Source organism: Ursus arctos, unplaced genomic scaffold (assembly GCF_023065955.2).
Source record: "Ursus arctos isolate Adak ecotype North America unplaced genomic scaffold, UrsArc2.0 scaffold_1, whole genome shotgun sequence".
In the NCBI taxonomy this organism is placed as follows: domain Eukaryota; kingdom Metazoa; phylum Chordata; class Mammalia; order Carnivora; family Ursidae; genus Ursus; species Ursus arctos.
Genome location: NW_026622763.1, coordinates 34,398,966 through 34,413,836, shown reverse-complemented (window position 1 = coordinate 34,413,836; position 14,871 = coordinate 34,398,966). Strand labels below are relative to the sequence as shown.

At 43.9% G+C, this 14,871-nt stretch overlaps 1 protein-coding gene across 1 annotated transcript in view; it reads left to right on the top strand.

Annotated features, from left to right (window-relative positions):
• Positions 1–14,871, top strand: part of CACNB4 (calcium voltage-gated channel auxiliary subunit beta 4) — a 238,636-nt gene that overhangs the window by 184,466 nt on the left and 39,299 nt on the right. Inside the window, exons 3-4 of the mRNA XM_026492797.4 lie at positions 8,165–8,284; positions 10,132–10,254. Coding sequence (XP_026348582.1) covers positions 8,165–8,284; positions 10,132–10,254 — 243 coding nt within the window. The remainder of the gene's footprint in view (positions 1–8,164; positions 8,285–10,131; positions 10,255–14,871) is intronic.

The following is a 14,871-nucleotide window of genomic DNA, read 5'->3' as shown; positions in this document are numbered from 1 at the left end:
AAGCTTTCTAAATGAATATTACTTCCTTTTAAATAAACTGTATGTAAAACAGTTATAATAGAACCCATTAATTTGGATTCCACTAATGAGATAATTCAGACAAAGCCAGCACTTTGTTTTTAACTGTAAGTTTGTATGTAGTTATAATTTAATTACAAGAAATAGTCTGTAAATAAGTGGTGTAAACACAATTGGAGGAGTGACCATTTAAGGTGCTTTAAGGTACTCAAAGGTACCTTATAATTTCCTACCAATAACTAAAATGTTGTGTAAAAATCCTGTCATTAAAGCAGAAGCTCAAAGGAATCCACAAATCAAAACCTTGATAATCTAGAGATACCGTGTTTAGTTAGCAAACAACGTCTTTTGAAAAGCAGCCTGCAATTCACTTTCCATGATCTCAGTTGCCATTTCTTTACCTACATCCGTTGTTCCAAATTAGTGAAATTTTAGTATATGATCGGTGTTAAAATACCATAGAATGTAGTTTTGTTTTACCGAAGGCAGCTAAAACGTTTGACTTAAGTTTTTGCATCTGATTGTGTAGAGGAAATTTTTTTAGAGGACTCTACCCACACTCCCGCCCACTGCATTGCACCCTGTGCTAGTGGCATAGAGGAAGGTTCTTACTGCCTATCTCGAGCTTCACATGTCCCATCTGTAAAATGGGGATAATCATAACCTACTTCATAGGGTTCATGGGATGATATAAAGTCCATAAGTTAATAAATCACATTGGTGTCAGGTAGGCCGGGTTCGAGGACCCAGAGATGGGGGTCCCACAGGACCAGCCAAGAAGGTCCCTGGCTTCATGCAGGATGGAAATCAAACATGAGCCAGGAGAAAGTGAAAGCAGAGTTTGTTGAAGATACATATATATAGAGAGAAATACAGACAGAGCATCCCGGAGACTTGGAAAGGAAAGGAGCATGAGTCTCGTCTTTGCTTGGGGTGTGGGTTTTTATTGGCACTTGTGGTCTGGTGCACATGGCCTCTTAGGCATCCAGGAACTGGCCAGAACAAGGACAGGGTCCAGGTGTCCCTCATAAGTCACTCATTCCCTGAAGCCAGGGGTCTTGGCTTCAAGGTTTTTGGAGTTAGTGGTTTGGGAGAATGTTTACGATGACCCCGCCTCGTCATTCCTTAGACATTATCTATTGTCCTGGAAAACTCCAAAGATAGCAGTGTCTCTTTGTCCCTTATAAGGAGGAAGTATGCCATTTGCATTACAAGGCAAGTGTAGAGTAGGGTGGGGGTACAGGCCCTAGCAAGAATAGGAGCTGGGAAAGGAGCAAAGGAAAAAAAAAAAAGGCAAGGGGTCCCTTCAGTTTCCCTGTCTTGACAGAAAGTAAGAGTTGAGTAAGCATTTATTCTCTTCCCTTTCCCTTTATGGCCTTTTCTGAGCATACTGCTTTGCTGCCCTTGGCTATTCTTTGAAGCCCCCAAACGAAGCTTAGATTCATGTCTGGGGTTGACCTTCAAGTCTTTAGGGTCCAGTAGAAGTGGGCCACAGAGCTGCCTCATTCTATCACCCAGCCTCCTAATTACAAGAAATGGCACAAGGTACCTTAAAGCAAAGCAAAGTTTAATTGTCATCTCAAAGGTATAGTTTCAAAAGTTCCTTGTTCTGCTGAAGTGCTGGGAATCCACTCTGGGTACCCTAGCAAAAAGCTCTGGCATGTTTGGTGAAGGGGGTGAAGGAAAAGAAAGTATCTGTAAGAAAGTGGGGCTGGACTGTAAACATAAAGGATACCTAAGAGACCTTTTTGCTTAGGGGACCCTTGTGAGTGGGCCATTCACCCGTCTACCTGGGAAAATAATCAAGAAAAGGTTTGTTCCTTCTGCAGTGTAGAAAAGTGCATTGTTTAAGTCATTGCAAGCTCGGTGGAGAGAAACAAGCTCAAATCTATCGGGAGTGATATGTTTCTCTGGATATTCCATCATCACTTAGTCCACTTAGTACAACTATTAAAATACCACATTTACAGCAAGTTGGACATTCACTTGTCTGATCTGGAAGGGAAACTGACATTTGGAATGTCTGCTCCTGCACAGCTCAATATTGTAGCCACTAGTTACGTGTGGGTATTTAAATTTAAATTATTTGAAGTAAAATAAAATTTTAAGCGTTTAAACATTAGATGAAAAATTCAGTTTTTTGTCTTACTAGTCACATTTCAGGTGCTCCATAACCACCTGTGACTAGTGGCTACCATACTGGATTGCACCCATAAAGAGAATATCCATCATTGCAGAAAGTTCTCTTGGACTGCAGGGGTTTAGTATGTGCTATTATTATGCTTGTATACTATATTGTATCTTATTAATTCTCCAAAATAACCCTGAAGGGTTTCATTCCCATTTTTCGAATGAGGAAAGAATCTCAGACGGTTCAGCCCTTCTCCTCTCAAGCAGTAGCCACTGCAGAACCTGACCAGAGGTTAGTGTTCAGTGAATGACAGCAGAGCTAGCAAGTGAGAGGCTCAGAACTGTCTGACCTCGAAGCCCTAAAGTTCCAGCAAGAACGAGGTTCTGTTCTGCTGTTAATGCATTTTAAAATCAGATATTCGAGGGCACCTGGGTGGCTCAGTTGGTTAAGCGGCTGCCTTCGGCTCAGGTCATGATCCCAGGGTCCTGGGATTGAGCCCCGTGTTGGGCTCCCAGCTCAGTAAGGTATCTGCTTCTCCTTTTCCCTCTGCCCCTCTCCCCAGCTTCTGCTCTCTCTCTCACAAATAAATAAATAAAATCTTATAAATAAACTAAAATGAAGTAAATAAAATAAAACATCTGTGAACTCTCCCTTTTCCTTACTCTACTTTCCTGACAAAATACTAAGACATTCATAAAATACAATAATAAAACACAAAACGTAGAGTAAAATAATAAAATACAAATACTAAAATTCCTCATAAAAAGAGAAAGTATATTCCTGTTTTAAAAGGACAAAGTCGTAAGTGGATGTGCGGGTCTTGTGGGATTAGAGAGGGATTGGTGATGGCACAGGTCTCTTTGAAGGTGGTAGAAATACTCTAATATTAGATTGTGGTATAAATTGTGTTCTGTAAGTTTATTAAAAATCTTTGAACTGTGCATTTAAAACATGCGAATTTAATAGTAAATAAATTATGCCTCAGTAATGCTGTTTTAAAAAAAAAACAACAACAACAAGACGTAAGTCCTAAAACCCTGGGACAGCCAAAAGTTTAATGCTGGAAAGCTGCCAGAATTTTAGTGAGTCAAAGATTAGTTGCTGGCATTCCCTGAATTTCTCTAATGGTGATAAAAGGAGTGATGTTGCATCTCAAACAAAACCCTGGGAAACTCTGCAAGGTGTATATTATTATCCTCATCTCTCAGGGGACGAAGTGGAGACTCAGAAAGTTAAACTAAGTTGCCCAACATCCACAGCCAGGAAAAACTGGCCAGAGCATCCTATGCGGCACCGTCTGGGCCCCCAGCCCATGGCTGTTCCCTCCCCTATGTCATGCCCCCTCTCTGGGAATGAGAAGAAGCCCTTCCATTGTTTGACTGGAGATGGCTTTCCTTCTTCCAGGACAACAGTAAACTGATTTCCCAGTGTTTCCATCAGTGTTTTGTATTTTGCACTCAAGATTCATGAAAGGCATGAATCTGTTTTCAATATTGAAAAAAGAGTGGAAAATGGGTCTGAGCCTTATGTGAATGGAAAGATTGGTGTTTCTTTTTTTAAAGATTTATTTATTTTAGACAGAACGTGAGTAGGGGGAGGGGGCAATGGGGAGGGAGAGAATCCTCAAGCCAACTCCCTGTTGAGCACAGAGCCCCACTCAGGGCTCCATCTCAGGAACCCCAGATCATGACCTGAGCCGAAACCAAGAGTCGGCCACCTAACCGACTGAGCCATCCAGGCATCCCTCTTTCTTTTGATGTTTACTAGGGTGCATTATGTTTTGGCTTTTAAAATGACATCCCTGCAGGGTGCCTGGGCGGCTCAGTCGGTTAAGCATCTGCCTTGGGCTCAGGTCATAATCCTGGAGTTCCGTGATCTAATCCCACATGGGACTCCCTGCTCAGCGGGGAGTCTGCTTCTCCCTTTGCCCCTTACCCCGCTCTCATGCTGTCTGTCACTCTCTCTCACTCTCTCTCTCTCACTCTCTCAAATAAATAAATGAAATCTTTAAAAAAAAATGACATGCATGGGGCGCCTGGGTGGCTCAGTCACTAAGCATCTGCCTTCCGCTCAGGTCATGATCCCAGCGTTCTGGGATCAAACCCTGAGTTGGGCTCCCTGCTCAGCGAGAAGCCTGCTTCTCACTCTCTCACTCCCCCTGCTTGTGTTCCCTCTCTCACTGTGTCTCTGTCAAATAAATAAATAAAATCTTAAAAAAAAGATATCCATGCATATACATATACATCTGTATGTGCACATATACACATATTATATTTATGAAAAGTTCTTGCAGCAGTTGCTCCCATTTCTCTCCTGATTTAGTTGGTTCATTGGAGACCAAGATGTGACTTGCCATAGTGTCTGCTTAGGAACTTCTGACGCTAGCCTCTGTCATGCTTCTTGCACAGGTTTGGCTCACCTGATAAACTGGCTAGTTCACTCTTCACCCATTTTATGACATGGAATTCCGGAGAATGGAAAACTGGGGGGCTGCATTTTCCAGCTTTTTCCAGAGCTAGTAATCTTTACATGTTCACTTATATCCTCTTGGCATCCTGCATTGTTCTCTTCTTGCCAGTTCCCTGTGCCTGATCATAAACGTGTAACCAGCTCTCTGGCAGCCCCCATCCAGCCCTGTTTTACCAAGCTTCCAATAGCCCCTTCCCTTCCAGATCCTTCCTCCAGTCTGGCCTAGGCAGTCTCCTCTTGCTGCTCTGTGGCTCTGTTGTTCTTTTCTCTGAGCCTTTGTATATATCCCAGGTCCTTTTTGTTTTCTTTTCCTTCTTTCTCCTCGGATATGTCTATACCTTTTTCACCCAGTCGCAACAAAACAAAACAAAAAATAAAAACAAGAAACTGTTTCTTTGCCAAGCCAGCAGAACACGTCCATGGGCCAAATTTGGGCTCTTGATGGCGGACTTCTGTTTTCCCCAGAACCCTGAGAGACAGCAGCAGGGATTTCTGTATTCAAAGAAATGTAGATGACATTGAAAAAGAGAAAGAAGAAGAAAAACCAGAGTAAATGTCGAAATGCTGTAACCCTGGGATTATGAAAACAAATATCCTAGTGCTTATCTTTCCCTCTACCCATAGTTTTAGAAACAAGGAAGTAAACAGAAGCTTCTGCTTTTACGTATTTGGCAATAGCTGGACTTATTAAGTAATTTTGAAATTTTCCCAGTCTTTTTCACATTTCAAAATCAAGCTCATTTGCAGGAATCCTTTGAGTTGCTTCTCGTGTGCTCAGAGGTGATGGAATGCCAGGATGAAAAGTCGTTAAAGTAGTTTCGGGAATGAGCTGTCTCCTCGTGTCAGCAGTAGACTGTCTATTTTAGTCGTTTGCCTCACTGCTCCAGCAGGGAGCCTGCCTGCTCCTGGACTACAGTCATCAGCCTCCCCAGCACATGTTTGCAAAACACGGCAAGTGCCTCCTTCCTGACTTCATGCAGCGCCATTATGTTGCAGTCCAGACACCTTCACACAGCCAGTCCAGGGCCTTAAAATGATCTGCAGCACACGTCACTCGGCCGCAAAGCATCACCTAGAACTAACTCAGAACTGTTCTCATACATGTTTTAGAAACATTGTTTTCTTTCGCTCTTACTCTGGATTCTTTGCAGGTATACCTAAATTTGCTCAAAAGCTGTGTTCTAAGAGAACTCATTTAAAGGACTTCAAGGTAGCTTTTATTTTTCAGCAGTGAGGGATCTATAGAATAGTCAGTCACCCTGTATTGATCCATTCTGTAGGTCCAGCTTTTTCTCCAGTACTTTTGCACAGAGGAATTTGGTTGTAATTTGTTTAACAAATCCATTTCCTCTTTAAAGGGCACTTCTAGAAGTGCTACATAAAGTGCATGGATTTGGGCACACTGCAGTTATCACACATAGTGTAATCATTTTGCAATATATAAGTGCATCAAATCGACAAATTGTACACCGCAAAATTACACAATGTTATATATCAATTATATCTCAATAAAGCTGGGAAAAAAACATAGTGTTTTCTTGACAACAAATACAATAAGAAAAATGGATACTTTTTGAGGTGGGCGATTGTGCGTATATATTATAAGTGAGTTGAAAAACGATTAGAGTTAATTTTTTTTTTAAATCAATGTAGAGCTGTCAGGACTAGGAAACAGGGATGAGAATGACCGTTTATTATGTGCTTACCATGTGCCAGATCCTGGAGTAAATATTTTAATATCAAGTGCAGCTCAGTGCAGGATTTCAAACTGCTGGTTCTAAGGTTGGACTGCCCAAGTTTGAATCAAAGCTTCTATACTGTTACAGGGATTCAGAGAGGTGAGGTGCGCAAAGCAGCTAGCTCTGTGCTGGTATGACAGTGAGGACTAAGTCAATTAGCTGTTCATTATGTCTTATTCCATTTAATTCTTTGAAGTAAGCAGTGTTGCCATTGTGCACATGAAGAGACTGAGTCTGGAGTGGCCGAAGTAACTTGCATACAGTTTTCAAAAGCAAGTTACAGAGGCAGAATGAAGAACCAGGGTTCTGTGGGCATTCTGATAAAACCTCTCACCAGGAGTTACTGTCCTAGGCCACCAGGAAAATCTGTGCTAACCCTAACGTTTCTAAGTTTAGGAAAACTTTCAAAGGATCCATTTCAGCAGTCAACCTTTCTTAAGAGTCCTTTCTGCAATGGATAGCAGATTCTCAGCTATATGGGTAGGTCTGTGCTTTTCAAAATCTGTGCATGATGTATGAAACATGCCAAATACACCAGTTCTGTCAATACCTCTGCTGTGTAAATGTCATCATCTATGCAAATATCAACTTGTAATGCCAGCTTAAGGATATCGTAAGGGTGACGTTCCTTCAGCGACCAGAACGCAGACTTCAAGGATTTTTTTTTTTAACTTTTTAACTAGCTGCTGTAATTTTCATCTCTTCTTATGCCATGAATACCGAGTGATGCTGGGCACCTCCAGTACCTTGGCCACATCTGTCAGGCTGGATTTCGGTGTTGTTCAAATAGCCCTTCTAGATGTCTGCTTCTGTTGAGGACATCCTTGTTTTCATCTTTAAGTTCATGGCTTGGTGGCCATAGTGACCATGTATGGCTAGTGTAAGACAATGACTGAAGTTTTGTTTTGAGAGGGAAAGGGAGACAGAGAATCTTTTTTTTTTTTTAAGATTTTATTTATTTATTAGAGAGAGAGAGACAGCCAGCGAGAGAGGGAACACAAGCAGGGGGAGTGGGAGAGGAAAAAGCAGGCTCCCAGCGGAGGAGCCTGATGTGGGGCTCGATCTCAGGACTCCAGGATCACGCCCTGAGCTGAAGGCAGATGCTTAACAACTGAGCCACCTAGGCGCCCTGGAGACAGAGAATCTTAAGCAGGCTCCACACCCAGTATGGAGCCCGATGTGGGGCTCGATCTCACAACCCAGAGATCGTGACGTGAGACAAATCAAGAGCAGGGCACTTAACTGACTGAGCCACTCAGGCATCCCAATGACTTAAGTTTTAATAGAGGAAGAGTTCAATGGTGTGGTTACTAGAACTGGAAACTCACTTACTAAAGCAGGATTCTGCTTCGCTGTGTTGAAATCTTAGATAAATCTGTCTTCTGTAGCCCCAGATATGGGTAGAATTTAGCTCTTATCATAGGCTGAGCATCTTTTTCCCTCAGATGTGTATATAAAAAGGAGAATGGAATGAAACTTCAGGTCCGCAAATGAGTATGGGCTTAATATAAAAGATCGCATAAAACAAGAAGAAATGGAACTGGATATCACATAATTTTCATGCAGTTCACTTCCTAGCCCTTAATCTAGTCAAAATATTTTCCCTCACAACATTGCTATCTTCTGAATTACTAAGATGATTAACTATATTCTGCCGGCTAAACGTATACCTGCAACAAAGGCGCAGAGCGTGTGCACCAACCCCTGTGCAAAGGAAGAGAACCCACTCCGGGGTGCTGTTACGGATGTGATGATTGAAGAAGCTCCACATCATCTCATTTAAACCACTCTGGGGTTTCCTTTGCAGGGTTCAGCGGATTCCTACACGAGCAGGCCATCAGACTCCGATGTCTCTCTGGAAGAGGATCGGGAAGCGATTCGGCAGGAGAGAGAACAACAAGCCGCTATCCAGCTTGAGAGAGCAAAGGTGATTTTCTTGCCCCTCTTTGACTCCCAAGTGGCGTGTTCCTCAGCAGGTAGCAGCTGCTTGTCCCCTGTGTCAGATTCTTCTGGAACAGTCATTTTATGATCATCCTGTTAAGGCACCAGATTGTAAGGCTTCCTGACCCATTCACCCCCTAAGAGAGGTTAGTAACATTCCCAGGGGGCCATTTCTTGAGACCCCGACCCTTCACCCTTTGTGTTAGGAATGGTGGTGAATTATTGGGCATTTCCAACTTCACAGTTGTGGCTAATATTAAGCTTGCCACTCCCAGTGTCGACAGAGAGCCTCCTAGGGTACACGTTGCTCCACCCGTTCCCGACCCCTCATTCTCTGGGCCATCAGTCTTCATTTCTGGCTACCTGCGCACTGTTGTTCCGTGGGTCTTTCTACTGCTCCCCTCTCAGTTTCAGTCTCCCTCCTCAAGTTCCGCATGAAGTTAGGAGCTTTGAAAAACTATTAGCATTTCAGCAAAGATGAACAATCAAAGGCATTGCCAAAATAGAACTTCAGATGTCCCACAGATGTTCCCCATCTAGGAATCTCTGTACCCACAGGAGGCAAGAGGGAGCAAACTGCATTTTTGTATCTTAGAACTGGAAGAGTTGCTAGAGATCTCCTGTTCTATGCCTTCCAAACTGTTTTTTGTTTGTTCGTGTGTTTGTTTCCTTTAGCATAGACTCCTTTTGTCAAATGAAGTTTTATGCAAAATATGAGGCAGGGGTTGTGGCCAGCCTCTCTTCCTTGCCCTTCATGACAGACTCCTAAGGCATATTGATCCAGTCTTCTACCTTTTAGAGGAAAAACTGAAGCTCAAGTAATATGAATTCCTTCCTTTTTCTGTTTTTACAGTAAACTGTTTATAAGAGCAGTAAGGGGAACGATGCCAATAACAAGGCATCTTCATTTGCTGTGACACATGCTATCTGTGCTTGGTTGGCTGAAGGGGGTGTGGGGCAGTGCCTGTGAAGGGACATGGGTAAGGCTTTAACTGGGGTCTTGCCTCAATCTTGCTCCCCAGTCATGTTCTCAGCACAATAAATGAGACACTAACAAAGCAGCCCAGGATTGCAGGAACCTTGTGTTCTCACTTGCGGCTAATTTTTGTTTTAGTTTTCTTTCAGAGTTTTTTGTGGCCTTCATGGTCACCCAAATGGCAGCCGCAGCACCGTTAGCTTAGGCTGCTGGTTTGCTTAGCCTCTGAGAGGCTGCACCCACCCAAGAGCACTTTGCTGGGGAGGAGTTTGCCTAAAAAGAGTTTCAGAACCAGCTTTTGTTACCTAGGGAGAAGATGGTGCTCGTCCTTCTGGTCTACCCCTAACTGGCCTTTGTTTTTCCTGGTAGGACAGGGTATTCATTTTACTGAGTGGGATTCCACAGGTTTTCAGATCTGAGGCTATTTCAAAAAATATTTATTTTACTCCCACCACCTCCTTTTAATTTAAGACCTGGCACACATTTCCTGTATCCCAAGGGCTGTCTATTATCATTTGAAATAACAAACGTAAGTTTGAGGAGTAGAGGACAAAGCAGACAGCCCCCTCCTGTCTTTCCATCCTTCCCCAGCACTTTAGCGTAGGATTCTTTGTTTGGGATGTTGGAAAGGAGCACAGGAGGGGGAAAATGGTTGGGCTGATTGGGTTGAATAATTTTTAAAGTCATCGCTGCAGATTTCTCTACGCTGCCAGGGACCGTGAAACCCATTTGAGACACCTCTTTGGAAAGTGGTTTCCCTTCCTGCCTGGTACTATCAATTATCTTATTATATTTTTCAATGTGAAAAATCCCACTCTGTCTTCTTCCTCCATCCTTATGCCATGTTCTGTCCCCAGTCCAAGCCTGTAGCATTTGCTGTGAAGACGAACGTGAGCTACTGTGGCGCCTTGGACGAGGATGTGCCTGTCCCGAGCACAGCCATTTCCTTTGATGCCAAGGACTTTCTCCACATTAAAGAGGTAAATGTAGGACTCTCTGCGTCCCTTAACCTGCCACGAGGCAAGAGCCGAGATCAGCTCTGAGCCAAACTGAACCGAGAGAAGCCCTGAGGAGCTGTCAGTGTGTTACCTCATTTAATTTGCTGGGCTTTCCAAATCCATTCATTCTCACTGAGATCTAGCAGACTGAGATCATTGCTTGGATGATCCCGCATTTAAAACATTGCATCACCGTCATCATAGGATGGATTTAGGACAGTCCTGTGGTCCCCTGGTCACCTTTTAATCACCTTGCACAACTGCAGAGCCACAGGTCTACGGATCCAACTTAGGGAAACATTGAGTTTGGTGGCACGGCGCCTACCCATGAGGGACCATTTACAAGGGATATTGTAATTATAAACATCTCTGCTGTAATCCTGTGGACCTTGATCTTGGAACCAACACTACAGAGTATAATTAATAATTAAAGTATTAAAGCTAGGAAGAGGGCAGAGGACTTTGGGAAACAGAAAGCTTAAGGGATTGAGAGGTATAGGGAGGACTTGAGGCCTTGCAACTTGGCAGGTGGAATGATGACATCAAAAAATCATTTAGTCAACCTAAATTGAAATCCTGCTTCATCTCAGACATTGTGCAGGGCATCAAGAGATCAGAGATGAAGGCACACTGTCCCCGCTTCCAGGGAGTTCTGAGTCTAGTGGAAAACACTGGCAGATGCCTAGTTTCTACTAGGCGTCGTAGAAAGTTCTACTGTAGTAAAATTGAATAGGTGTTGTGGGAACCTGATGAAAAAGAAAGTCCCTCAGGAGGGACCACCTGGCTGGGGAAAGGAGGATCAAGGGGTTGGGCACTCTACAGAAATGGTGACGCCTGAGGGAGTTCAGGACGGGTGGGTGTGGGGGTGGATCCTGTGGAAGCAGCAGCCAGGAGCAGTGCAGCACGGCTAGAGGGCAGGAAGTAGCGAGTGGTACAGGGAATGGGCCAAGTCACAGAGGCAGGGGCCTGATAAGAAAGGACCTCTTTGGCCCTGACAAGGAGCCTGGACTTTATCACCAAGCAGTGGGCTGGAGAGGAATTTTAAATAATGGACAGGTGCCACCAGCCTTGTGTCTTATAACTCTGATGCTGAAGGAGTGTTGCAGAGGCTGGACGGAAATTGCAGCAGAGAGGCTGGAGAGAGGGAGCAGCTTAGAGGGAAGAGTGAAGAGGCAGCAGACCAACTGGGACTGGGAGATTTCACATGGGCGGGGATATTGGAGAAAGTGAAATAGAGAGAAAGGAAGGAAGGAGAAAGGCCAGTTCTACAGCTCACTAGAAAGGGTAGAGGGTGGTGTCAGCGGGGGGGGGGGGTCGCTCTGGGGACCAAGGGGGGCAGATAAAGAAGGCAGAGAGGGGAGAAGAGAAGCCTTGTTGCAAGGTGGATGTGGTTGTGAATTGGCTTTTAGGTACACTGTATCTGGGGTGCTGTGAAAGCCCCGTGAAGACACTTAATAGGCCTTTACCCACATAATCTGGAGTCCAGAGGAGAGGAATTACAATCTGCTCTTCCTAAAAGCTTTGAGTTCCAAAAGGAAAATGCATTGTAGCCAGAAAAAGGTAGTATGGAATTGAGGGAGTGTTTCTAAATTTTTATTTGCTCTTTTATTTTTTTAAGATAGGAAAGATTTCAGCATGTTATCCATGCTGAGAGTGAAATATATTGGAAGGCTCGCTGATTGAGTGAGGGGCTGGAATAGAGGGGAGGGATGGCATCTGGAAGATGGGCACAAGAATTAGGCCAAGTCAGGAGCACAGTCTTGCCGGCCTTGTTCTACACAGAGCTTCCCGATGGCGCTGGGGGCATACACTGGCAAATAGGCACACCCTCATGCCCCTCTAAAAAAGAGAGTGGGACAGTAAAGTGAAACCTGAGGCAGTGTGATCAATAAAAACCGATCACTCCACATCGCTGAAACACCTGCACTTACCCCCAGTCTAAAATGAGATGCAGGTGGTAAATATATAACAATTTTGCAAATCGTTGCTTTGAAGCTCTGCATTCTACAATGGTATTAGTGACACTGAGACGTATGCATAGTTTTAACACTTTAACCACCTGATAGCAAGTAGGTCAAACATCTGGAGGTCTCTAGCTGTCTGTCTTTGCATTGTGCCCGTGAGAGCTGGTTGAGGCTCTGTCTACATTTGTTCCTTTGTTCGGGTACTCATGCAAGATACAGTTCTTGAACATTTGTGTTCGAGTATGTGCCAGGCCCTGGCAGATGTTGTCTGGCAGCTATAAACAAAGCGGACAGATTCCCTCCTCTCGTGGACTGAAATTCTAGTGGGGAGACAGATCATGAGCAAATAAATAATTCTAAATTGTGAATGCTTTGGGGGGAAAAACGAAGCAGATGCTAAAAAACTTAAAATATAGGGATAAGGGTGTTATATATACTTTTAAGTACACGGGTGATCAGAGAAGGCCTTTTGGACAATGTGAACTTTAAGTAGACACCTGAAAGATGAAGAGGAGCCAACCTTAAAAAGAGCAAGAGGAGGTCTTCCAGGGAGAGGAAGCACCATGTGCAAAGGCCCTGCAGTAGGAGAAAAACCTGGCACAATCAGTTAACTAGAAGAAGGCCATATGACTGTAATGCAGTGAGCCAGGGACCTAGTAGCAGAAGACAGCCATAGAATTAAGCAGGGCACAGGTCATAGAGGACCTTAAAGTGATGATGAGACTTTAGATTTTGTTCTAAGTGTAATAAGAAGCCATTGAAGACTTTAAAAGCAAAGGAGTGGGATGAATTTATTATTTTTTTAAAGGCTACTTTGATTGTTGTAGAGACCATGGATTGGGGTGGGATAAGTATAGAATCAGGGAGACCATTAGAACCATTCAATGGAATTGAGCCAGCATGGCAGCAGTGAGATGGAAAGAAGTAGACAGATTTGAGATCTATTGCAGACTTTCAGTGAAGAGTGGTGGTGATGGACCAGGTGAAGAAACTAAGAGTGAGGGAGACATCATGCATGATCAAGCAAATCAAAGTTTGTGAATTGAGCAATGGGGATGGAGAAGACTAAGGTGGGGAAAGGACAGATGGGGAGGGGACATCTCGAAGGATATATCAAGTAGAAGTTAGACATTAGAATCTGGAACTTCGAGGAAAGGGTTGGGCCAAAGATGTCAATTGAGGTCATTAGATTATGTGTGGCATTTAAAGCTGTGATAATGATTGAAGTCACCTAAAGAGAGAGTAGAGGGAGAAGAAAAGGCAGCCTGACATTAAACCCGAAGGAATTCCATCCCACAGAGGTTGGCTACATGAAATGACTCAACAAATAAGGAAACGGAACTGGAGAAGCCTGAGATACAGGAGGAAAACCAGGACAGAGCGATGTATGGACATCAAGAGAGGCGTGTGACCCAAAGAAGGAAGCAGTCAGCTGTGGCGAATGCTGTGTGACATGAGGAGTGAGGAATGGACTTTGGGTTGGCAGCATGGCGGTCAGCGGCACAGAAGTCATTGGGACGATTGTCTGGAAGCCAAATGAAGGGGGATGAGGAGAGAAGGGGAGTTAGGAAGTATGTTTAGCAAGGGTAGAGCATGCTTTCAAGGAAGTTGACACTGACCAGGTAGTAGACTGAGGAGGATATGAAGTCAAAGGTTTTCTTTTGAGACGGGAGCTTGTGGAGCACCTGCATGTGCTAATATTAACAAACAGAGGGAGAGGTTGATGGGAAAGGAAAGGTAGGCAAAGTTGTACAGTTTTTGAGTAGGCAAGAAGAGGGGATCCAGACCCCCAAGTTGAGGGGGGGCGAGATTTTTGATAGAAGGGGACCACTTACCCATTGTAACACGCAGGGAGAGGATGGGTACAGACACACACGGTTCAGAGCCTAACAGGAAGCTGGGGGTAGCATCAACTTGATTTGTACCTTCTCAAGGCATATGAGGTTAGGATATCCACATTTGCCTGGTAGACAAGGACCCTAAGCCTGAAACATGTGCCCTAGCATCTGAATGGTTAAGTGGATTGTCTCACCATTTCCATCAAAAATGACCAAACCCTATTCATTAGTTGCTAACATCCATTGTTTCCAAGGAGAAGCAGAACTTTAAAAGGTAAGAGAAGTTCTCGCATATTTTATGCACACCCACTCACACCCACATTCCAACCTTGCTGTATGTTATTGCTTTCCTCCATTCCATCGATATTTTCAATTTGTCCTGTTGGCTGCTTTTTGATTTATATGTTTCTTGATCAGTGACTTTCTTGTCAGGTGGGCAGTTCGATGTATGGTATTGAGCTGGTAATCCTACGTGGATTAGAGCCGCTTGTTTTCAGATCTTGAAATACCCGATAAGAAAACATCTTAGAAAGAGAAAGTACTAACCATGTTAGGGAAATGAGAATGAGAAGGATTGGAGCAACACTAGGGGACCTTCCCAGAACCCCTGGCACATACTCCGGGAGCATCGGCGCAGATCAACACATTTCTGTAATCAAGTTGTCCCCTCTCCTCTCATCTGTCATCTAGACAGCCATCTCTTAAGCTCGGCGTTAAGCACTTTTTCAGTATTGAGAAGCTTAAGCGCAGAGAAAAGCTGCAGCTCTGCTTATCACATTCACCAAATGAGGAGTGTG